This window comes from Truncatella angustata (genome assembly GCF_020726525.1).
Source record: "Truncatella angustata strain MPI-SDFR-AT-0073 chromosome Unknown BKA67scaffold_5, whole genome shotgun sequence".
Lineage (NCBI taxonomy): Eukaryota > Fungi > Ascomycota > Sordariomycetes > Amphisphaeriales > Sporocadaceae > Truncatella > Truncatella angustata.
This window is the reverse complement of record NW_025763385.1, coordinates 3,167,506-3,189,956: the sequence shown is the minus strand read 5'-3', so window position 1 is coordinate 3,189,956 and position 22,451 is coordinate 3,167,506. Positions and strand designations below refer to the sequence as shown.

The window sequence follows — 22,451 nt, the reverse complement described above, 5'->3', positions numbered from 1 at the left end:
CAAGTGCTATGTTACTCGAGCTTGTTCTATTGTACCTATCTCATGGCGCTACCAAATTGGCTACCATCTTGGTCTCGACACGAAAGCTCCATGAATCGACCTGTTTTGCCCATATGCGCAAAATCGGGTGGTGCAATCCCAAGCAGAACCCAGTCCAGTAGGGACTGCTAGGCACCTCATCTGTTTCTCGGAAAACCATACTCGTGTATCGGTCCACCATGAGTCCGCGTATGTCTTCCGAGAAGGTTTGGAGGACAGTACGGTTGGCCTGTTCGAGAGTCAAGAAAGTTCCGCAATCTATGTATGCGGGAGCATGACCAGCTCGGTCGACAAAGGCTTCTACTTGGAAGTTGTATCCGCAGTCAGGGTAGACGTCCATCCAAATGCGGGTGTTTCGGAAGATCTGGTCGGTCATGATCATAGGATAATGGATTCTCACACGACCGTGGGGCGTTTCTAGACTGACGGGTGTAGAAGAAGGTTCGAACCGACGTTGTATTGTCGGGATTGTCGGAGGTGCAGTTGGAGATGTCTGTGGTATTGCTGAGATTGGCCGTGGTGTTGCAGAAGGCAAAGAGGGCCTCGTCACAGGTCGCAAGGACGACTGACGTAAACTTGTGGTTGGTGATGCTTGAGCTCTTGCCAGGGCTTGTCTCCTTAGTTCGGAAATTCTGGAGTTGATGATCGGACCGTGTCTGGTCCAAGAAGCCATAGACGGGACACGCGAGTGTGACAGCGCAGCAGACGGCCTAGATGTTGACACTGAGCTTGAATGCAACGAGGGCACTGGAACGTTTTTCGATACGTTGCCGTTCAGCATGGGTACTGTTGGTCGTATTGACGACATATTAGAGTGGCGGTCAGCCGCTTGCTGAGTATTGTCTTGTGGGGAAACCAAATTGTCCGTTCTGTTTACAGCTCGATCTTCAGGTCGATCGCCCGGCTCTGTTTTGGTGGTGAGTCTTGCAGTGATCGGCGATTGAGCACGTTTGTCGCGCCTCCGTCGACGGGGTTGGCGATAGGCAGGAGGCCCTTGAAAGTTCGCGGGTCTGTTGACTTGAGCAGCAGTGTATGGTTGAGTCTTCCCGACGGCTGCTCTTGAAGCATTGCGTATCGCCAATCTTCGCGACCGCCGATGAGGAGAAGACCATTCCATGGGGATCTAGTTGTAGGGCAAGCAAGATAAAATCACGGGGAAGGGGACAGTGGGGTTCCACTACGAGTGACTCGGAACGTAGCAGTGTCGTAAGGTCTTTGCTGAAATACAGATGTCCCCAGTGTACAATATGAGATGGGAAGAGAGGTGTAGGGAGAATATAGGCGGTCGAAGAACTGGATCTCAGATTTTGGGAGCAATCAGACGATGAAAGTAGAAACCTGGAGCAAAAGCGCAACCGAGGCGAAGAGACAAATGATTGTATCGAAAGAGAGGTGGAAAGCATGTGGATGACCTCGTCATGGCGGCTGTTGGATCAAGTCTCGCAGACATGCAGTCTAGCTGATGGGGGCCAGATCGATCACTAAACCGGTCGGACAGACAAGCCTAGAAGTGATGATTATGTGAGTTCGGAACTGATTGGCAAGTGGCTAAGCACAGTACGCATTTGGGAACATGGCCTGCTGCAAGCAGGGAAGCCGAAAATGCATTCCATACCTGTACAGTACTGTACTGCACGTAAGGATCCACTATTCATGAAATACATTTCTGGTATCCCAGACCGGCCCCACATGGATCGATTGATATGGGGCCCATTGGCGGCACATGGCTTGACAGGACGAAGGGCGAGAGGATCCGCTTCCTGTTGTGACGGTACAGTATCAAAACGTGCCCAGCTGTCCAGGAGGCTTTCCCGACCACGCCAGGCAGAAGAACAAACATAAGTCCAAGTCCAAGTCCAGCCACCCACTGCAGAAGAAAAATATGGGGCTACGACGAGGCGACCCATAATAAACGAATATATAAGCCCGTCCATCTTCTCGTCGAGTTCCATTTCTTTTCTTCCTTCCTCATCACCTTCGGGTGTTCCGTCTGTCAGTCCTTCGTGGCGGCAGATGTAACGTCTTGACGCTCTTCGAGCCGACAGACAACCCCACGTGGAAGTCCTGGAGACTACACGTGATGTTCCTCGCCAGCATCTTCGGATCTGGCGGGTGAAAGCCTTCTGTTGTCGCTTTGCGATGGCAGCTTGTGCCGTCTGCAGGCTCTTGGAGCCTACGGATGACCCCACGTGGAAGTCTTGGAGACTACACGTGCTGTTCCTCGCCAGCATCTTCGGGTCCTGCGAGTGAAGCCTTCTGCTGTTGCTTCGCGCCGGCGGTTTGTGCCGTTTGCAAGTTTCTCCTGAAGCTTGCAGATGACCCCACGTGCAAGTCCTCGAGGCTACACGTGACGTTCCTCGCCAGCATCTTCGGGTCCTGCGAGCGAAGCCGTCCGCGACTTCGACTAGTCCGGATGTGTCATCTGGCAGGTTCTCTCGAGCCTGTCAGATGGTCCCCACCTGGAAAAGTGCTTCGAGCCTAGCAGGTGAAGTTCCTTGCGGGTGCCCTTCGTGGTAACTAGCAAGTGCGAGCCGTTTGGTGAAGTGCCTTCGGGCCCACAAGCGATGCCGTCTGAAAGTGCCTCGGAGCCTACAGACGATGCCATCTGGAAGTGCCCCGGGAGCCTACAGATGATGGATTGCTTCCCTCTTTTCCCGCAGACGTCCTATCTCCCTAGGTTTCCTGCGGGGGTCACAGATGTCCAAACCTGTGTACCGGCCAGCGAAGGCGGCCTCTGCAACCTGTCCGTGGTGCTGGCTACGAACCTGCTGTCCTGGCAAGAGCTCTTTCGAGTCTTTCTTGTCGGGGTCAACAGAGCCAATGCAGAGACGCATCTTGTAGAATTTGTGGATTTTCAGTAGCCATTATGGCATACACGTACATAGATAATTGAATAAACGCTGGTTTCGGCTTGGCCATTTCGCCAATGATGTATGAGCTCACGATCACCGTGTCCCATGTCTCGTGTCGTTTCCTCGCCTCTTTCTCCTTCTCTACCCTGCTTGGCTGCCCCCACTGTGTTTGACTGTCCATCAAGAGTATGTAAATAAATACAGTACAGTTGTGGTCGGTCATGGCAGCTTGGTCATCTCTGTGCCATTTCTGGTTTCGTCCTCGTCGCTGTCGCTGTCGCTGTCGCTGTTGTGTTGGCGACCAATCAGGGTCTTGTCACTGTCAGGCACAGAAACGAGAATCTCAGACAAACCTGTCAGATTATGGAGACAACTAGAGTGGCCGATTTCGTGGTCTGCAAGCAACGTGGATCAAGTGTGGAGACATTGCACCAATACTATACATAACTGGTTCTGCTTCCGTACAATCATGAAAGAAATCAGAATGAGAATAATCCAAAAATGAGCCAAGGACGTCCATTGATCAAATCTGATTCTAGTTCTGGTTGGACCCCACCAGGACGCTTTTGAACATCGGTGCAGTACTGCTTCAAGCTTTGTTTGCGCATTTGCATACCACTTTGGAGGCGTACGGATTTGTCGCGCTGTTCCTCCTCAATCAGGTATAGCGTTGACCACAACAAGCCGACCGATGCGCCTCTTCTGTACTCCCTGTCGAAAATGGGACGGCCCGAAAGAGGCCACCGATGAAAAGCACGACTCAAAACCAGGCCTGTCCAGCCACCAGAAACGATCGCGACAAATTGTGACAGCCTATTTTCGGCCTGACGAGAAGCAGCAGACACGGCTCGTTCCCGACCGAGTGTACAGAAATGGTGCACAACCCCCCGAGGTTTCGTGTCATGACTGGACATGATTCAGGACCAGCCTGTTTCTAGCATGTCCAGGCAGCCTGAGATGCCATTTCTTGGGCCCCTCTCCCCACAGCCTGGATGTCGATGTTCGGCTGGAACTGTCGACAAGCTGTAGGTCTGGTACGAATCTACTCCATTACCAAATGCGTCCCCCGATCGACTTCACCCTTCGAGTCGTAACGTTACAATACTGTCTGTACAGTAACAATACCGTACCGAAAGACGACACATTCAGTCGCAGGCAGGACTCACTGATACAGTAGCAGATTACAGGTCAGTCTTGTCCTGGTCACAGACACGGAGACGTTACGAAGTGAGAATGACGAACTAGACAAACTAGACAAGCCTGTATGGCAACGACACAAGATGGGCTGTGCATATTCTCTGTACTGCAAGTTCTGTAGTGGAATCTCTGTAGTGACATGTCTGTAGTGGAAGCTCTGTGTTGGAATCTGTGTCGAAAGACACGTCTCTTGTATTCACTACTTGACTATCTACTGCGTCTCTGCATTGGCTCTGTCATCCTGTCAAGACTACCAAACAGAGTCTCGGCCAGGACAAACAGGTTCGTAGCCAGCACCACGGACAGGTTGCAGAGGCCGTCTTCGCTGGCCGGTACACAGGAGTGGACATCTGCGACCCCCGTCAAGGTTCCTGCACGCATCACTAGCGGAAGACAACATGTCTCCAAGAAGTCAGGACGATTTCGACTGTACTCTCTCTGCTTGGGTTCGGGCTCGGGCCGGGAAATGCGCAAAACGATAACGAGCCACGCCTCACAATCGCCCACTCGTGTCGCCGCGCATGCCTGGGATCCGAAAGAACAAAAGACAGAGAGAGACTGAGGAAGTCAGTCAGACCAGCTGGATGACAGGGTCTCCTCGGCCTTTGAGCGTGCAAGCACGACGGGTCTCCTGCCGGAGTGGACATCGGTCTTAGGGGCATCCTGCCGGTATGGACATCGGATTGTCAGGGTATTCTTCCTGCCGGTATGGACATCGGTCTTAGGGGGATTCTTCCTGCCGGTATGGACATCGGATTTTCAGGGTATTCTTCCTGCCGGTATGGACATCGGTCTTAGGGGTATTCTTCCTGCCGGAGTGGTCATCGGTCTTAAGGGTATTCTTCCTGCCGGAGTGGTCATCGGTCTTAGGGGCATCCCGCCGGTGTGGACATCGGTTCAGGGCAATACAACCTGGAGGCTTTAAGCTTCTTCACAGGCGGACGACACGGGCGTGAAGAAGAAAAGAAAAGAAAGAAAAGGAAAATAGTGGGACGAGCGATGCCCTTATATATTGTCCCATAGTGGGTCCCTCATCTCACCCTGCCCCCCATAGACTAGTGGCCCTTGCGCGCTTTCATCCCAGAACCGGCAACTGCCAGTGACGGGTGCGCGGCCCGACCTCCTTGGAAGACTGCAAGGCATGAACGACTGATGAAGCACTTGACCGGTTCTAGCCAGCCATCGGGCATTGCCATAAGAACTGATCCGAGGCTACACTACTATGCCAGCCGGGGACTCATACATAGAGTAGTCATCGTGCTCTAACAGCCATAGAGGATTCGGTCTTCGCTGTTCCCAAGACAAGGGTCCTACTCGGGCTATTGTTTCTCCTGCGAGTTCATGCTTCTCTTGTGTGTTCTTACTTGGCATTGGCTCACTCCAGTCGCAGGTGACTCGTTCAAGAATGGGCTCCCACTGGTATTCCCGATGCCGTCATGTAAGTTGCATTACCTCGGTTCAGGGGCTTGGATCAATATCCCATATGACATTCCTGTTGCAAACCCTGTCCATCATCTGTCATCTCCGTCATCTCCGTCCTATCCCTTATTTGTCCGTCCTATTCGTCATCTCTTGTTTGCTCGCCTAACTGACTTGGTACCCTTGCCATTGATGTGACTGGTATATTTGATGTGACCTATCAAGGGACGGTAATGGTGACGCCAAAAATCTGTTCCGAGATGTTCTCGTTCTTGACTCCAAACAGGTCAACCTGAAACTCGGAAATGCCATGGCATGGATCGATACTGGAATGGAGCGATGATGTTCGTCCGGATCCCCAATGTGGCTTGGATCTACCTCAACCGTGCAAGACTACGACACTGGCCGCACGAGTGGATACCAGCAGGAGGTAGTGGGCCGAATACTGGCAACACCTTGACGGTCTTCACAGTCTTGTTTCGACCGGTCTAATGCCGCCAAGGAAGCGAGAAGACAGGTTGGGAATGACGGCACTTGTCATGGATTCCGATGCCGATGCACTTATCATCAATCTGCCCTTTTGCGTCCGTCAAACCTGCTCGACACCCCTAATGCTCGTAGCTTGGGATCCTCAATGCTCTTATGACCGACTTCTCCCTTTCCACCTAAGAACAACATCGACATCCGGCGTTGTTGGTAGCAGTATGTAGTATGTAACGTTCTACAACGTTCAGCTGTAAAATTGGAATAGTCGGTGGTGGGCCTGGTCGTCCATCCGTTGTTTGCTCTCATCGCCAGTTGTGACCCGACAGTCTGGTAAGCTAAGGAAAGAATGCCAGGGCAGTCGAGCGTCTTCTTATGCCAATCCAAGAGCACTGCCTCGTAATAGTGGAGACCCCAAGGATAACTGCATGACTGCTCGTGGCTGCTCATGTCATTGGTGGCCATCACACACAGCTCCGCGCTCAATTGATTGCATCCTTCTTATATTCTCCACGTACCGTGACACATGAGTCTAGTTCGCTGCGGGAGTGACTGGGGGTCGACACGAGATTTGGTTGCATTATCCTTCTCCCACGGCCCCAGCTTTCCACGACCGATCATTCTCGGCTAAGATAATGTACAGTATTAAGAACATCCATTCTACCGCAGTCACAGGTTATCGGTCACGTCTACGCAATAAGCTGCCTCTTTCTTTTTTTCTTTTTCCTCTTGTGTTTGTCTTTTTTCCATATGCAACCGGGCGTGCTCTTTATGAGATACGAAATTCGGGTTCAGACTTGGCCTTGCCAAAGGTCGTGCCGATACTCAACCTGGGCTAGCCAATTTTGAGCTCTGGTCAGAATAAAAGATCGGACTCATGGTGGGGCGGACATACCGTTTCTTGGCCCGCAAGCCAACCGCTTTCAGGGCTCAGGCAGGTCGCAACCCAACAAACACGTGGTTCTGCTGTATGCAGTTTCCGGAAGGGGGCCAACATTTGATTTTTGATCCACTACACAAGTACTGTTAGACTTTTAGAGCTTGGGCAGACCAAGGGAGATCAAGGGGGGTCAGGGGCGGTCAGGAGTGGTTAGGAGTGGCCAAAGTGGTCAATGTGGATTCATACCCCAAATAACGACGTTCAGTTCGTATGGCGTGCTCCACTCACGCTTGTTCTATAGTTTGTTCCCCATACTCGGCCATTTTCAGTTGGGGCATTCGACTGTGGACTGTCTCGGTACGTCTTTATCTTCCTCACGTATCATTTCCGACCCCTCTCTGCACTCTTCTACAATTGACACTGGGTACACGAAATGACTGTTGCATGTATTGTAATTTGGTAACCATGCTCCTAGGATATGTCAACAATGCCTGCCTGCTGCCTGCTTGCCTGCCTTTGGATTGGTAATGGTAGTTTCGTCCCGTCGAAATCAGGAGAGCCCAGCGGGACGCACTAGCTCAGAGGCCAAGTGGACCAAACGGGCAAAAAGTGCTTAACTCCGCTATCTAATCCGAAACCAGATCTCATTGCCCTTTCTGGGAGGGACGAGCTTGAGGAGGTTAGCCACGCATTTCATTGCCATACTTGGTTAGCTTTTACTCTCATATTCACGTCTCACTGATCTAGAACTGTGCATTCAGGTGGATAATATCCTACTCCTGAATGAATGAGGCAAGTATATATCGTAGGGGGCTAGAAACGGCTTATGGTGCACGAAGCCATGCTCTTGCTGCGACAAACACACTTTCAGACTGAGAACAGCCAGTCTAGGCTTTTCCCAATCTCGAATTATATTACCTGGTGCGGATAGCTCAAAATCATGACCCTTGTGGTGACCAAATCCTTGCCCATTACGTGGACATCGTTGTGTCACGTCTAGCAGCTGTAGGGTACACTATTGACATTCTTGATGAACCACTTCCACACCCCATCCCATTGCGGACACTGGCCATAATCATAGAGTGCACACTGCAATACTCCGATGCCAGTTCATATCGCTAAGCATCCGCCTTATTTATCAGCTTGCAGACAATTTCAAATGTCCTTATAGATAGCCATTTCCAAATCGAATGCGGGAAACTCGTCTTCTGTCTTGTTTACAGTCATTCATACTTGAACAGCATCACATAACCATCAAGGTGCCTAGGTCAGACTACGAACGGGACAACCAACATGCATACCAGGCCGCAGAAAATCAAGATTAGCAGAAGTGGCCCATCGCTTAAGCGTAAGGCCAAAGCCCTTGGCGAGAAGGCGAATGTTCGCAGTGTGCCAATTTCTCCGCTCGAATATTGAAAAAGATCATGGATTTCATGGCGTAGTGCAAAACTATCGACAAGCTACAAGAATGGGTAGGATGCATGAGGGTTATGCAACGGGCCAGAAACGTTCTGGTGCAAACAGGAAGAAAACCAGGTACGAGTAATTTTTCCCAGTTATGGACTTGTCGGAATAGATCGGCACATAAAGCACAATACTGTAGGGTACACTACTTCCAAAAAGTACAAAACATAGCGTGTAACTCTGCAGAGCTATTTTTGGTATGAAACATGCCCAATACCACTTTGGTAACATCCGACTGGAAAGCTGACACCACGACCACAATTGATGTGTCCGTCGACAATTGTCCTTTATTGTATCACTTTAAAACAGTCACAAAATGGGGCGATGAGCATACTTGTTGTCTCCTGCTCAAAAGGCAATCCATAAATGCCGTGGAAACCCCCCGAAATGTGTATTGTCAGTAGCACAGAATGTAGACAAAGATCCCTTTTCAGACCGTCGTAGTCTTTCGATATAACTCGAAAACGAGTAACTGGACATATGGGAACAATGAGTTAGTTTTGTTCTTTCTGTGTTTGACAACTTACTATATAATACAATGACAGATGATGTTGTTGTTGATTTCATCCATCTCGTTCTACTACCACGGTTCACAAAGGCTGCCGCAATTGTAACAAGCACAAGCATCATAGAACACTGCGCAACTCTCTAGACCTTTCATCACCACGATGCAAGCACCACCTCCGCCACGAGCTCGACGGCCACAAGCAAGAGCTCACCTGGCACAGCTACGCTCCAATGGTCGTGCTGTGTTTAGGGGCCAGGGTACTAAGCCGGCCAGGATGCCCACCAGTATGCCCACCAGCACAAAGGGACTGACGGCGTTGGCTCCAAAGCTTGTTCAACACCGAGGACAGCTCGCGGCCGATCCCCTGGCAGATACCACGACGCAGTATGTCAGCCTGCAATGCAAAAGATAACTACACTGCGATTGACATGGCTCAAGGCCTCCTGATCCTATACAGGACATGCAAAGGCAAATAGAGGACATGTCATTGCGATTAGACAATCTCTCTTCTCTTCTGACACAGTCCGTTGCAGAGTAAGTCAATCTGACGTTTCGTCTCCTCATTGTGCGATTGTGCCTAACTATTGTTCTTCAGGACGAAGGGCTTGTAAGTGTTGACCTTAGTCCTTCACCATCAAATGATCGGTAGTATCCGTACTGATGACGGATTTCTTTTCTATTCAGGAGAGAAACGGTTGAGCAAGGGTCAGTTACCTAGACAACTCTTATACAATTTGGCTATCCGACTGACGAGTTCGTAATAGATTCGAACATCAGAACGCAGAGTTGGAGACTTGGGTGATGAAGCTGAAGGAGGTCTTTGAGCCAGAACAGGAGGACTTCATGGACCCCTCACTATTCCAAGAGGACGCTTTTGTTCAAGAGTAAAGCAGAGGACTATTCGCAACGTCACTCCATCTGTTTTGCATTGTAAAACACTCCATTAAGAGATGGGATATGGTACCTGCCCAGAAGGAGATCCTTTTCGTCCGACCTGTTCTATACGACATCCAACGTGATGTGATGACTTGCATATTCTGCCAGCAAGGATCAGAGGTGCCTTCCCATATATATATATATATGTATATCTGCAGTAGTGATTTACAGCAGTCTTCCTGATGCAGATATCGGGTGCGGTTGGACCATATTGCCAAAGATCCTCATTCCAATAGGCGTCACCGTACGCTATGCCCCACCCGACTACTCCACCAGGGATTCTCGTATTGCTTGCGGCAGGACTAGAAACATCCCGCAGAGTCACTTCCACCATGGTGGTGAGTCGCGTCGATACTAATGCTCCCCACGACAAACGTTATTAATGACAAGATTGGATCACGCTCAAGACTCGTTTCCATCGTTTATCGATGACAAATGGTTTAACTTAACACGTGGAAAGTCTGAAGGCAACTATCTTCACACCGTGATCTTTCGCAGCATTTTCTTCACTCATGACGTTATGACGACTAATAAAAAATGCCTCCGATCTTCGGTAACCTCAAGTCCAGAAATAGTAAGGTTCCAGTCCAACAATGACAACACCTCCAATTCCATCAAATTGATATCTCCTAATGTGAACCATGAAAGGCGGTGATTGAACCTCATATAGCTGTGCTTCTCCCAGTCTTTGTTTATTCGATAGTCGTCATCTAGATATTTCGCAGTGATGATCAGAGTTGCAAGGAAAATCCGGTGTGCAGTACATCTAAGCGTTTCCCTAGTAGACTCGAGCTTGGGCTTTAGACGGTCTAGATATACCGTCGTCGCTATCCACGTGAGAATGGGGACGTTTACTTCCCGAGACAGGTGAGAAATAAAGTTGCGTAGTGGCGGCGGCGTGGCTGAGCATATTGGTTGGACTGATGTATTCAGCCGAGCGTTCCGGGGTATTGCGTTATACGTCTTCTGCACCAAATAGTCAAGAATAGAGTCGCTGAATGGCATGTACATCACTCGTCTGAGCATTATAACTTCGACACCTGGTTCATGCTGAGGTCTCGCTAGCCGCGACAGTCCAGGTTTTCGGTGGCTTTCATTTGATATTGCGATAATGTTCGAGCAGTAGTCAGTGTCCTTGGGATATTTGCGATCGATTTCATCATGCTCAGTCAGGTGTTCTACTGTATGGAGCTCAGCTGGTGGGATGGAGCAAAAGAGCAACTTGTCAAAGAGAACCATCGGTACTGTATGCCCTATGCTATACGGATCCAGAAGCGGCGGTTCAAAGGACGCATGGACTTCTGGAGCGGCAGATAACTCTTGACCGCCCTTTCATCCTGTTCCAATATAGGCTCAAGATTTGTTTATGGCCTCTGTGGGCAACTACCCGCAGAGTGCTAGAGCGGAAACCGGCTCGTGGTATGACATTCATAGCCACGGATTAATTTAAAGACGAAGAAACCCTGACTTCGCGGCACACTTCGACTGATCTTTTCTTACTTTGCTCCTGCTCAAGTTGTCTTAGCTCATTGAACTCAAATGGCGGACAGCCTAAAAAGCCTTGCAGGTGTTGCTACTTTGCCGCCCAGAAGAAGGCGTAACTTGTACATCAAGATGCTGATCGAGAACGACCAATCTGTGGATTGGTATTACGCCATCTCACCCAAGGTGCTCAACTGGACTTTGTTGGCAGGCTACATCGTTCTCCCTTCCACGTTCACGACCATGAATCGCTCCGAAGCTTTCAACACCATGATGGAAGATAACGAGCTTGTGCTGAAGGCATTTCAGAATCCTCCTTTACTTGGACTTGCACTGTTCTTGTTTATTGTTTCCCTGATAGGGTTGACTTGTATATGGTGGGTCTGGAAGTGCAATTATATCTGGAGTCTTAACAACATCATCACGCAAGTCCATCATACGTTCGTTTTGACGTTAGATTGTGACCGTTCTAATGACTGAATAGACCACTGCTCACAAACTCACTACTCGGCTTCAGCACGACCTTGCTAAACGTATACGCTGTGCGGGATGGTACATGGTCGGCCATCGCCATAGCTTCCATCACCGCAACTAGCTTCTGCTTACTCATCTCCATCCTTGCGTATACAATCTATAGTATATGGCTTTTGAAACCCATAAGAGCAGCTCGAGCCGGTCGGAACGTGGAAGGTTATAGCACGGCCGATACCGCGACCCACAGGAAAGAGTGACATGATATGGGCCAACCTCCCTAGCACAAGCATCACCTGGTAGATTAAATCCCCTGTTTCACTTTTGGAGGAGTTACAAGGCGATCAGCATCCGAATGGCAAAAGCCACCACGTTCCTTTAGATATATACACTGGCTGTATAGTGGCAATGGCTAAATATTCAGAACATGTTTCGATGTCTGTGTGAGTTCTGAGCCCTATTGGTCATAATGACGCGTTGCTTCAGAGATATCATCACTAGTTCAACCGGAATAAAATTGCGCACAAGACTTCTAGGTATGGCATGTAGATTTATGAGTGAAGACAACACGTGGTTAGGCGTTGTCAGTAGCCGAGGGAGTGAGTTAGGCTATAAAAGTACAACGATGTCGTCAAAAGTTGTCCTACCCTGGGTTGGTGACTACCGACCGAGCGCTACCGGCACAGCTGCAATGCTTGACGAGATGATTCATGGGCAAGAACAAGGAAGCTACAAATGGTCCAGGATACCCATCAGTCGCTACAAGGATTATGTGGGTCTAGCTGTTGCTGCAAGCGCCTACCCAGAGTTACTGAGCGATCGGGCGGTCGCCGAGCGGTCGCCGAGCGATCGCTATCGCTATCGATCGCTGGGGGTATTTCCAAGATTTGGATCGCCCGAAGTCGATCGCTGGATTCTACTTCGCGATCGCTATCGATGGAATTCGGGCCTTCGGTCGGCGATCGCTCGCCGAGAACCATAGATTTTGGGACCCCTGAAGAAGGACCCTTAGGTCCCCTAGAGCTGGACCTCGAAGAGTGCTGCATGGCTGTCTCTAACCAATGAGCCATAGCCAGCTGCCAAGATAATCTATCACATACAAAAAAGCAACAATTGTCGTAAATTTTGCAGGATGTTCCCTCCCCAGAGCGCGAAATCGATCGAGCGTTCGATCGAATCGACGGATGACTAAGCAATCGACCGCGATCGAATCGAATCATACACCTCCCGTCGTTCGAAATGAATCATTCGATCCGTTACTGGATTGATTCGATTCGAGCACGAGCGAGGAGCTGAAGATCGATGTGGTCGATTTCGGTCGATCCAATAAAACAGTCCAAGGCCCACAATGAAGGAATTATCAGTTAGAAACGAATCGGAGTTGTCGCAAACTATCCCGAAGCCGCTTGATTGGCTAGACTTCAATTTACAGTGGGTTTTTACTCAGCAGTCAACTTTTTGACACAGGTCAACGGCCAAACACTGAGCCATGCACTCGCGTACGTATCATTTGGGTAGCCGTGCCATTCCTGGATCAATCCAATCTTAGTCTCCATTGATTAGTTTGCGTGTCATCGCTGGCAAAACCGGTTGTACATATGTATTATTGTCTGCTGGGCTAAGGACCACCGACATGGACCAGTTTTTGACACCTCAAGAGCTCAATCCACGTCGCCGACCAGCAACACCCTCTGTGGCAGCCTCACAACTTACCGCGAACAATACGCTGAGTCCTTTGTCGCAGCTGGTACCGGTCGAAGAGCCTGCTGATACACCAACGCAGATCCTGACAACACCGGCTTCTCAGAACGATGCATACCCCGACTATCAACTTTGGTGCATGGAGTGGTGGTGCCGATTTCCTAGTTGCGAGTTAGACTTCAACATCAAGAATATGCGGGTCTGGTGGTGGGCTCATGGTTACCGATTGATCAACAAACAGTCTCGACTCCCGAAACACATCTGGGTGTGTTCTATCTGTGTTGCCAAATCGAAACCACCACCAACCGACACGTATACGTTCGTCTCGAGTACGTCCAAATCAATAGTCAACCACCTCAGGCGAGTTCATCGAATACGGCAACCTGTCCGAGCTGTCACGCAGGATCCTGATAGGGAACAGCCCGAACGGTCGACGAAGCGGCCTACCGTCGCGCAGCTGCTGGGTTGTGACATGGATAATCCGGCTCATCAAGATCTCGTTTCGAGGGTTCAACAGCTATATAACGAGGAGCTCTTTTGGCTTCTGCTAATGGACTGGATCGTCCATGACAACCTCCCGTTTCGGATTGTCCTCTCTGAACGATTCAAGCGTGTTGTATGGTGTCTGAACCCTTGCGCCCAGGTGCCGTCGGATAACACGCTCGTCAATCTGCTCGTCAATGAGTATCAGAAGGCTGTCCCTCTTGTCCGCCAGCTGCTAGGTACAGCTAGAGGCATGATCCACATAACCTTCGATGGCTGGACCTCGCGCAGAAACACGTCGTTTCTTGGTGTTCATGCCTACTTCGTTGATCAGGACTGGAAGAAGTGGAAACTTCTACTTGGCTTACCACCCTTAGTCAAGCGACACACAGGCGAGGACCTGGCTGATGAGGTATCTGCAATATTGGCGTATTTCGGCATTGAAGACAGGTAAGCCTCAACTATCGGATCGGATAGCAGATGCTAAATGTACAATGTGATCATGCAGAATCGGATACTTCACACTAGACAATGCCACGAACAATGACAGGTGCATTGAGGCACTATCGATTCTGTACGGTTTCGACGCCAACGAACGTCGAATCCGATGCGCTCCACATGTCATCAACCTAGCTGTACGTGGCATGATGTACGGCGACGGGTCGAAGAGAATAGAATTTGACAAGCTCCTCGACGCATATACCGACGAGGACTGGGTGGACGACCAAGATGATGGACAGGATCTCCAAGAAGCTATCGATCGACTCGGAGATGATGAGGAGTTTGATGAACATGACGACGAGGAGGCAGCTGAAGATCACGAAGAGGCGGCATTAACCCAGGTCGATGCGCTGATCCAAGCTGTCTCCCATGAAATGCCAGCATTCCTGACTGCTGCGGCTGTTGATAGATACCGCAAAACAGGGCCGTTTGGCAAGCTCCACAACATCGGCGTTTGTCTCAGGTTGAGCAGCCAGCTGAGTCAGAAGTGGTCCGAGGCTCAGCTCGCCTGTTATCCTGACCAGAAGGCCTTGGCGTGGTCACACAATGTGGCCACCCGCTGGCTCTCTGATGAGGGTATGGCTTCGAGGGCTCTTTCTAAACAAAGAGCTGTAAACCGATTAATATCCGACGTTGCCGATGCTTGGGACTCTAGGCCCAAGAAACAGAGGAGTGACAAACCTCCTGACATTCTAGAGTACAAGTTGACAGACGACGAATGGCTGGTTGTAGCTGCTTTGCAGAAGGTACTGGATCAGTTCAAGATTAGTTTGAAGACCCTTCAGGGCGACGGGATCAGCGGCCAAGGTAAACGGTCGACGACTGGAGGATTTGATGAGTACTTTCCACAGTTTGAACTGTTGTTGGACCACCTTGAAGTGGCTGTTCGTGGGTTCATCGTCCATGAGATCGAAGTCGATAGGAAGAAGAAAATGCAAACAGTGAAGATCTTTAGTGGTATGTCGCTCTACCTAGCAGTTGCCAACTTGACCTGCTGACTTTCATCAGGGCTTGACCGCAGATCTCGTCAGCTCCTGAAAGTGTATTTCAGGTTAGGTTGGAAGAAGCTTCACGATTACTACGAGAAGCTCACTTCTGTCGCTTACTACGCTGCGGTAGTATTTCACCCCGCTAAGAAGCTGGCTTACCTGGACCGTCTTTGGAGGCGCGTCCCTTGTAAGCAACGAATGGATTGGCGAGAATGGATGTTGAGAAACCTGAGGCGGCTGTGGGACGAGAGCTATAAGGACCGGTAAGTTTTGCCTCAGGCGAAAGGGCGATTCTAACTGCTACAGTAGAGTTGTGGGTAATGAGAATGCCGTGGTCGAGGAGACCTCGCTTGACTGGATGGATCGTCGGTTAGATTATCTAGCTTCCAATGATCCTTTATCCGACGATAGCGGAGACGATCTTCTCGATTCCTACGCAGCACATTCAGCTCGTGCTCGTGGCAAAGGGAGAGCCAAAGGTGGATCTAAGAACAAGCACGAGGCGGAGCGCGTTGGGACTGACGATGTTGTCGACGAGCTTGAGCTTTATCTAGCGGAGCCGCCAACACTTGTCGCGGCATATAAGGCGGATCCCATAGCTTGGTGGCGTGACCATGGCGCCACGCGCTTCCCGAGGGTCTCTTTTATGGCGGTTGATATGCTGACGATAGCTTCGTCAACAGCTGAGACGGAGCGCCAATTCAATAGCGCAGGGATGATGATAGATGCGAAAAGAAGCGCTTTGGCGAGAGCAGTGATTGGTCAATCACAATCTGTCAGAAACTGGAGTGAGTTGGGCATCTTCAGACCATCTTTTCCTATTCATCTATTGCAGTCAGAACAGTGGTTCGCTACGTTGCTGGATCAGGGCTTTATCAAAAGAGGTTCAGAGGACGATTTCGACTACGTGAGGGCATAGTCCGAAATGGCATGCGGCGTAAATGGCCTCGAAACTTGGGATAGCAATGTTTAATGGTAAATAAAGGCAGCAGACTAGGCGCTCGATCGATTCGATATCGATCATTTCGAACCTGAGGCTGCTCGATTCGATTCGACTCGAGCAACACACCGTTCGACTCGATAACGATCGAACGTATGTCCTGAACCCATCGATTCGATCGAGAGGCACCCTCAGATCGATCGGTTCGATCGATTTCGCGCTCTGTCCCTCCCTGCACTTCGCAGCGACTGATTGCCAGATCCGTAGATCGTAGAATTTATCAATAGCAATAGACGTCAGCAATAGTGACAGCAGCAAAGATAGTGAAAACAGCTCAATGCCCTTGAAGATGGCGAGCTCGTGTCTGACCTCACGTAGTCACACACCCTCTATTTCTTCGTCAACACAGCAAAGCTACCCAGACTATACGGTCTGGACCGCGGAGGCGTTTCAGAGGTATCCGGGCTATCTTGCTGCTCACTCCGTTACAAGGGAGCACGCTTGGTGGTGGAAACGTGGTTTTCGCCTCCAAAGAGCTGATCATACACCAACTGTCTTTTATTGGGTGTGTGAGCTCTGTTTTCTCGATGGCGCACCGCCCAAGGAGACGCGCTTCGTGTGCTCTACCAGCAAATCGATCACAACACACCTCAAACGGCGGCATGATATATCGGTATGCATAATGAGCTGATGCAACGCATTTAGAAGGTACTGACTGCGGTGACTCTCTGGTTAGGAACCTCCAAAGACACATACGAGTGCATCGAAGCTGCTCCGTCCTGGTGACCAACGTACCATCGACACCATGATTGATGCAACCAATCCACACGAACAGTCCCTTCACAACAAAGTCTCCCTTCGGTTCAATACCAAGCTCAACAACCTTTTGATTCTCGATTGGATAACGTGCACGAATCTACCATTCTTCGTCGTCAACAATGGTCGTTGGCGACGTCAGCAGCTGTACAACAACCCGTTGTTGAAAGACTCAGACCTACCGAGATACCAGACATTGATCGACCTCTTGATGGATGAACACAAGCAGGCAGTCGGTCCCGTCAAAACCCTATTGTCCACGGCGCGTAGCATGATTCATTTGACGTTCGATGGCTGGACTTCTCGCAAAATGGCCTCGTTTGTGGGTGTTCATGCGCACTTCATCGACTCGAACTTCAAGAAATGGAGGATCCTGCTAGGTCTACCAGCTCTGGTCAGCCGGCACACAGGAATCGACGTTGCAGACGAGGTTCTCGCTGTCCTTGACTTCTACGGTATCAAGCAGCGTGTTGGATACTGCACCCTGGATAACGAGTCGAAAAACGGCACCTGTATGGCAGCAATCGGTCAGCATATCGGATTTGACAGCGCCGAACGGCAAATCAGCTGTGCTCCCCACTCCCTCCAACTGGCAGTCAGGGCACTGATGTATGGCGAAGGCTGTAAACGCCTCGACCTGGATGACTTGTTGCTGCCTTTACAGGACAGTGATCAAGACGAGGACGAGTTCTTACGCGACGCTTTCCGTCGAGCTGCTGATATGGCTGATGTTGATGAGGTTACTGACGAAGACGAGGATTTCGCAGCTGAGGAATTCGAGGATGCTATTCCTTCCGACCCCGAACACTCCGACGAAGGCTCTGAAGCTAATGATGACTATGTCTTCGAATTCGATGGTGTAGCCCCCAATATCTTGACCACCAAATCTTTGCACAAACATGAGAAAACCGGTCCTATCGGAAAATTACACAATATTGGGAATTGCTTTAGATCTAGCAGTCAGCTTGTTGAGCAGTGGCACAAGGCCCAGCAACAGGTGCAGCCTGATCAACCCATCCTAGAGTGGGTGTACAACAATGCGACTAGATGGCAAAGCGACGCTGCTATGGTTGAACGCGCCTTGTCCAAGAAGCTTGCGATGAAACGGATGATGAACACACTCCAAGAGAACTGGGACGCAGCCGGGTCTAAGCCATACGAGAAACCATCCGCCCTACAACATAAGCTTGAAGATGGCGATTGGAGACTGGTAGAGGTTATACACAAGATTCTACAGCCCTTCGCCGTTGCTTCTAAGCTTCTCCAAGGCACTGGTGAACCTGGTGAGCGTGCCACTTCTGGAGGTTTCGACGAGTATTTCCCACAAATCGAGACCTTATTGGACCACCTCGAGATGTGCGCAGCGGACAAGTGCTACCAAGAAGTTGAAGATCCTGATGATCCCGGTGGTCCGAAGATCCAAAGCATAGTACAAGTATTCGAGGGTCTTAATCGAACACAACGCAGGCTTCTGAAGCTTCACATCTGGATGGGTTGGTGGAAACTGCAGACCTACTACAACAGGATGACATCTTTAGCATACGCCGCTGCAGTTATCTTCAACCCTACTGTGAAGCTATCCGGTCTAGCAGAGATATTCAACACAGAGCCTACACGCCAGCGGCCTACATGGAAAGACGTATACATGAATAAGCTGAACACCAGTTGGGAGATTTACAAGAAGAGGTGCGTGTTGTATCGACATAATAGACTTTTCTAACTGCTCCAAGGGATATATTAGTGCCCGATAATCTCACAAACGCGGAAAATACCCTCACGAACTACCTCGCCCGCCGGAAGCGCTTCTTGAGTAGTGTGGACGACGCTTTGCAACCCCAACAACCTGTTGCGAAGAAGAAGGGTCGCGGACGGGGATCTCAAAGCAATCAACGGGTTACCAATCCGCCTCAAGACGAGCTTGCGGTGTATCTCATGGAACCCCTGATCGATATTGATCACTACCACAACAATCCAGTATCATGGTGGCGAGACGTGGGTTCACGACGCTTTCCAAGGCTATCTTACATGGCTGTCGACTTTCTCACGATACCTTCGTCTACCGCAGAAACCGAGCGACAATTCAGTAGTGTTGGTACTATGATATCACCAAAGAGGTCTCGACTGCGGCGGCATCTTGTTGCGGCAGCTCAGTGTATTAGGTCGTGGAGCAGATCTGGGGTCTACACGCCTGATTTGCCACTTTGGATCCTAGATAGGGCCTCAGATATGGACTTAGAGCAGAGTCTGAAGAAGGAGGGCTTCTCTGACTATCTGGAATGATAGACAGCCAGAAAGGACTCTGGATACCTTCATTGATTGACCCGACTAAAAAATCTATGACCTTAATCATTAGGTCGGCGAGCGCTCGGCGAGCGTTCGGCGAACTATCGCTATCGATCGATCGATGGGCTATTTCTGAAGATTTGGATCGCCCGAAGTCGATCGCTGGTGTAAATGGCACGATCGCTATCGATGTCGGCGATCAGCCCTTCAGGGATGATCGCCCGATCGCTCAGTAACTCTGCGCCTACCATTGTGTGGGGAGACATGCTTCCAGATCAAAGCATACTCGAGGTAGAACGTGTACAGAATCTGCTCCAAATTACCAGGTCATTCTGTTTCTTGCGAGTCTTGAAGCATACCGAGGACCTTACTTGTGACTACGGTACTGATTTGAGTTTGTATTATACGAGTTCAAATTAGGGAGCCGGTAACACTAGTGTATCGATTCACTATTCCGGACCTTATTCACTATGAAGGTGTGAAAACATGTTTTAGGTCATCCGACGCTGTACACAGTATACATATATCAAGTTTTTTCCAATCAAGATAGAAGTTTGAGCATTATAAAAAGTTTACTTCGTCTCACTCATAGTTAACTTATCATTGTTCATGCTGTTACTTTTCTGTATAATCAAGATGGCGCAGCTCATCTTCAAGCCTAATGAACGCAGAGCAGTTCGACATATACGCAGAGGCATGATACCAACAATGCATAATGATAGAGAAGAGCATCATGTACAGCACGACAACGCAGTAGATGTGCGAACGGTTTCCGCCGGCACGTCCAAAGCCATGTCAGACCCGCAAGAGGTTGAAGACAGTAGTAAGTAACGCCAAAAACATGGCTGCAGACTACATTCTGATTTCTAGAGTAGCAGGTCGTTATCAGGCTGAGACAGGAGCCAAGAATATCTTGTCCCATCTAACCCAACAACAGATCGTTCATCAAGAGCAAGAACAGCTCCCCTTGATACGGCATGATAGCACTACGAAAGACATAACTAGTCTTTCGGACGTTCTGACTGACGATGAGACCATCAGCATATAGATCCTTCATCATCTCCAATGCCTTGTTCGGTCAATGAGGAGCATGATGATTTGAACGGCCCGCCTCAGTCCCCTCTGTCGCCGATGCCAAGTCCACCCGCTAAGGATGGATATGCGACAAGGGGTATGATGGGAGCATTGGCAAGCCCGGGAAGTAAGAACATTTTAGACCGGCGATATTTGATCGAACAGAGAAAGAGACACTGATGTACTGCTCTAGGTCGACTGCATCCTCATGGCACCGTGGGCGCACCAAAATTCTGCGCGACGTGCGGCTTCAGCACCGACGAACTACTACAGCTCTGCGAGAAAGCCTTGCAGTTTCATCGGCACGACAAGATTGCCTGGAATACGTTAGTTAATAATAGCCCTGCGGTATCTTCGCAGGAGAAGAATGCGGCCATGCTTAGGATTAGTCTCTGGGCGATCCGCGATTATGCATTGACTATGAGAAAGCGACTTGATGGCGGCGCTGCTGAAAGAAGCATAGATGGTTTCAAATTATTTGAGCCACCGATCGCGGCTTCAAGTGACAGTTCCCGAGGGACCGCCTGCACTACTCCACGAAGCCATCTGAACCAAACCTCTGATGTTGCACGTTACCCTAAAGAGAATGACAATTATTTGGGACACAGCAGGGATCAAGAATATGTAGATGTGGAAACCCGGGCTCTCGGCTGGGCCCCTTGCATTCTACGTATAATAGTTGTCCACACAGACCTACATCTACATGATCGAGGGGGGTCTCGAGTACGGGTTGCTGACTACCGGCGAGACCATTGTATTCTTGCGAGTAGACTGGCGAGAACCCGGCACACTCTTGTACCATCTAGCAGAGCCAGCTTTCCGATGCCATCTACAAATAAATCGAGTCTAACAGAATGTCAGATCGGAGTTGGCAGCAGAGTGAAGAGTTACAAGATAGGCAATAGGCGTGGGATAGATAGATTACAAACTGAACTCTGCCCTCCAACTAGTAGCTAGCCCACCCTCTTTTATTTAGCGCTTCACCACCGCTACGTCTATATTGCGCATAATATGCGTTGTCGTAGATCCGTTAGCCCGGTTTTAGCATGCCTCCCAGGGGCAGAATCCCTGAGACGCAGTTCATACGCTGCTGCTACAGTCCTTGATTGAGGTGTACACCTTGTTGCAATTCTGTCTGACACAGGGCATGGATCTCATATTGTGGAAGCCACCACCCACGAGAGCATTTGCGTACCTAGTAGTGATACATAGTAGTATCAGTGGAAGATCTAAACCGTTTTGGGGTACCGGATTCCTGCACCCTAATACGGCATAGTTCTGACCAAGCATCGCCTTTTTCCCCTTTGCATTCCTGCAACTTGCTTACAGCAACTTGTCGCTTTTACGGCCTTTTTCTGACCTCATCTATTTACGCCCTGTCCTCTGCTTTGAATCTGGATCTCTTCCCCATGGCCGTCTAGGCCGATCCTCATAGATAGTCAAGACAGCCAAGTACGTTAGGGGCAGTCAAGCACAGTCGTAAGCTCTTTTTATCTAAATTTCGAGGTCCTACCCGACCAGGCCAGACAAGCCACCTGTTAAACAATGGTATTATTGAGGACCCTCATCACCGTGTCGAAAAGCCACTTCCTATCAGTGATAAGAGTAGAGTTCTCGCACTGTGATCGAAGTGACTCACAACTATAGCCACTCTCTGTCGCCAACTTCCTGGTCATGCGTATAGCTGCGCCCAGCATGAAGAATTCATGGCGCAGCTGACACCTCACTCTCTCCTACCGGCAAAGGCGTGAGTGCTTTCAGTGTCCACACATATGCCTCCCCTCCAACCCTGCATCTAGCTAATTTCACGTACACCTTAATTACCAGTCTATCCCCCGTCACTTGCAGCCTCGCTCAGGCACTATGATGTTCATTCAATGGGAAGCAGTTTGCACTGCTGTCAGCTCGTTCAAAACTACAGCAAGGCAACCCG

General features: G+C 49.8%; 11 protein-coding genes across 11 annotated transcripts; 7 read left to right on the top strand and 4 right to left on the bottom strand.

The window, feature by feature from the left end:
* Window positions 1-8: 8 nt before the first annotated feature.
* Window positions 9-1,418, bottom strand: BKA67DRAFT_569923 (uncharacterized protein). The gene has a single exon (XM_046103131.1). The coding sequence runs from the start codon at window positions 1,154-1,156 to the stop codon at window positions 41-43; it is 1,116 nt and encodes a 371-aa protein (XP_045957769.1). The 5' UTR covers window positions 1,157-1,418; the 3' UTR covers window positions 9-40.
* Window positions 1,357-2,352, bottom strand: BKA67DRAFT_322691 (uncharacterized protein). Its single transcript, XM_046096193.1, has one exon. The coding sequence runs from the start codon at window positions 2,268-2,270 to the stop codon at window positions 1,557-1,559; it is 714 nt and encodes a 237-aa protein (XP_045957768.1). The 5' UTR covers window positions 2,271-2,352; the 3' UTR covers window positions 1,357-1,556.
* A 278-nt stretch (window positions 2,353-2,630) lies between these two features.
* On the bottom strand, window positions 2,631-3,258 carry BKA67DRAFT_322695 (uncharacterized protein). Its single transcript, XM_046096194.1, has 2 exons — window positions 2,921-3,258; window positions 2,631-2,837 (listed from the first exon to the last, which is right to left on the bottom strand). The coding sequence occupies exons 1-2, from the start codon at window positions 3,112-3,114 to the stop codon at window positions 2,705-2,707; spliced, it is 327 nt and encodes a 108-aa protein (XP_045957767.1). The 5' UTR covers window positions 3,115-3,258; the 3' UTR covers window positions 2,631-2,704.
* A 998-nt stretch (window positions 3,259-4,256) lies between these two features.
* Window positions 4,257-4,651, top strand: BKA67DRAFT_569900 (uncharacterized protein; the record flags this gene model as incomplete). Its single annotated transcript, XM_046103130.1, has 1 exon — window positions 4,257-4,651. A coding segment is annotated over one exon (384 nt), but the record flags the coding sequence as incomplete, so codon positions are not given.
* Window positions 4,652-5,387: 736 nt separating this feature from the next.
* BKA67DRAFT_569895 (uncharacterized protein) lies at window positions 5,388-5,725 on the top strand. The gene has a single exon (XM_046103129.1). The coding sequence runs from the start codon at window positions 5,430-5,432 to the stop codon at window positions 5,703-5,705; it is 276 nt and encodes a 91-aa protein (XP_045957765.1). The 5' UTR covers window positions 5,388-5,429; the 3' UTR covers window positions 5,706-5,725.
* Window positions 5,726-8,776: 3,051 nt separating this feature from the next.
* BKA67DRAFT_647354 (uncharacterized protein) lies at window positions 8,777-9,730 on the top strand (the record flags this gene model as incomplete). Its single annotated transcript, XM_046105953.1, has 5 exons — window positions 8,777-9,226; window positions 9,281-9,376; window positions 9,438-9,449; window positions 9,527-9,547; window positions 9,607-9,730. Exons 1-5 carry the CDS (start codon window positions 9,003-9,005, stop codon window positions 9,728-9,730), a joined length of 477 nt encoding a protein of 158 aa, XP_045957764.1. The 5' UTR covers window positions 8,777-9,002.
* Window positions 9,731-10,288: 558 nt separating this feature from the next.
* BKA67DRAFT_519241 (uncharacterized protein) lies at window positions 10,289-10,783 on the bottom strand (the record flags this gene model as incomplete). The annotated part of the gene is made up of 1 exon (XM_046098082.1): window positions 10,289-10,783. One exon carries the CDS (start codon window positions 10,781-10,783, stop codon window positions 10,289-10,291), a length of 495 nt encoding a protein of 164 aa, XP_045957763.1.
* Window positions 10,784-11,317: 534 nt separating this feature from the next.
* BKA67DRAFT_519734 (uncharacterized protein) lies at window positions 11,318-11,991 on the top strand (the record flags this gene model as incomplete). Its single annotated transcript, XM_046098127.1, has 2 exons — window positions 11,318-11,700; window positions 11,745-11,991. 2 exons carry the CDS (start codon window positions 11,318-11,320, stop codon window positions 11,989-11,991), a joined length of 630 nt encoding a protein of 209 aa, XP_045957762.1.
* Window positions 11,992-12,356: 365 nt separating this feature from the next.
* Window positions 12,357-12,713, top strand: BKA67DRAFT_537159 (uncharacterized protein; the record flags this gene model as incomplete). The annotated part of the gene is made up of 1 exon (XM_046100271.1): window positions 12,357-12,713. The coding sequence occupies one exon, from the start codon at window positions 12,357-12,359 to the stop codon at window positions 12,711-12,713; it is 357 nt and encodes a 118-aa protein (XP_045957761.1).
* Window positions 12,714-18,451: 5,738 nt separating this feature from the next.
* BKA67DRAFT_569876 (uncharacterized protein) lies at window positions 18,452-18,888 on the top strand. The gene has a single exon (XM_046103128.1). It carries the CDS (start codon window positions 18,516-18,518, stop codon window positions 18,879-18,881), a length of 366 nt encoding a protein of 121 aa, XP_045957760.1. The 5' UTR covers window positions 18,452-18,515; the 3' UTR covers window positions 18,882-18,888.
* Window positions 18,889-20,080: 1,192 nt separating this feature from the next.
* Window positions 20,081-21,324, top strand: BKA67DRAFT_537156 (uncharacterized protein; the record flags this gene model as incomplete). The annotated part of the gene is made up of 4 exons (XM_046100270.1): window positions 20,081-20,267; window positions 20,493-20,645; window positions 20,712-21,241; window positions 21,289-21,324. 4 exons carry the CDS (start codon window positions 20,081-20,083, stop codon window positions 21,322-21,324), a joined length of 906 nt encoding a protein of 301 aa, XP_045957759.1.
* Between the last annotated feature and the right edge of the window lie 1,127 nt (window positions 21,325-22,451).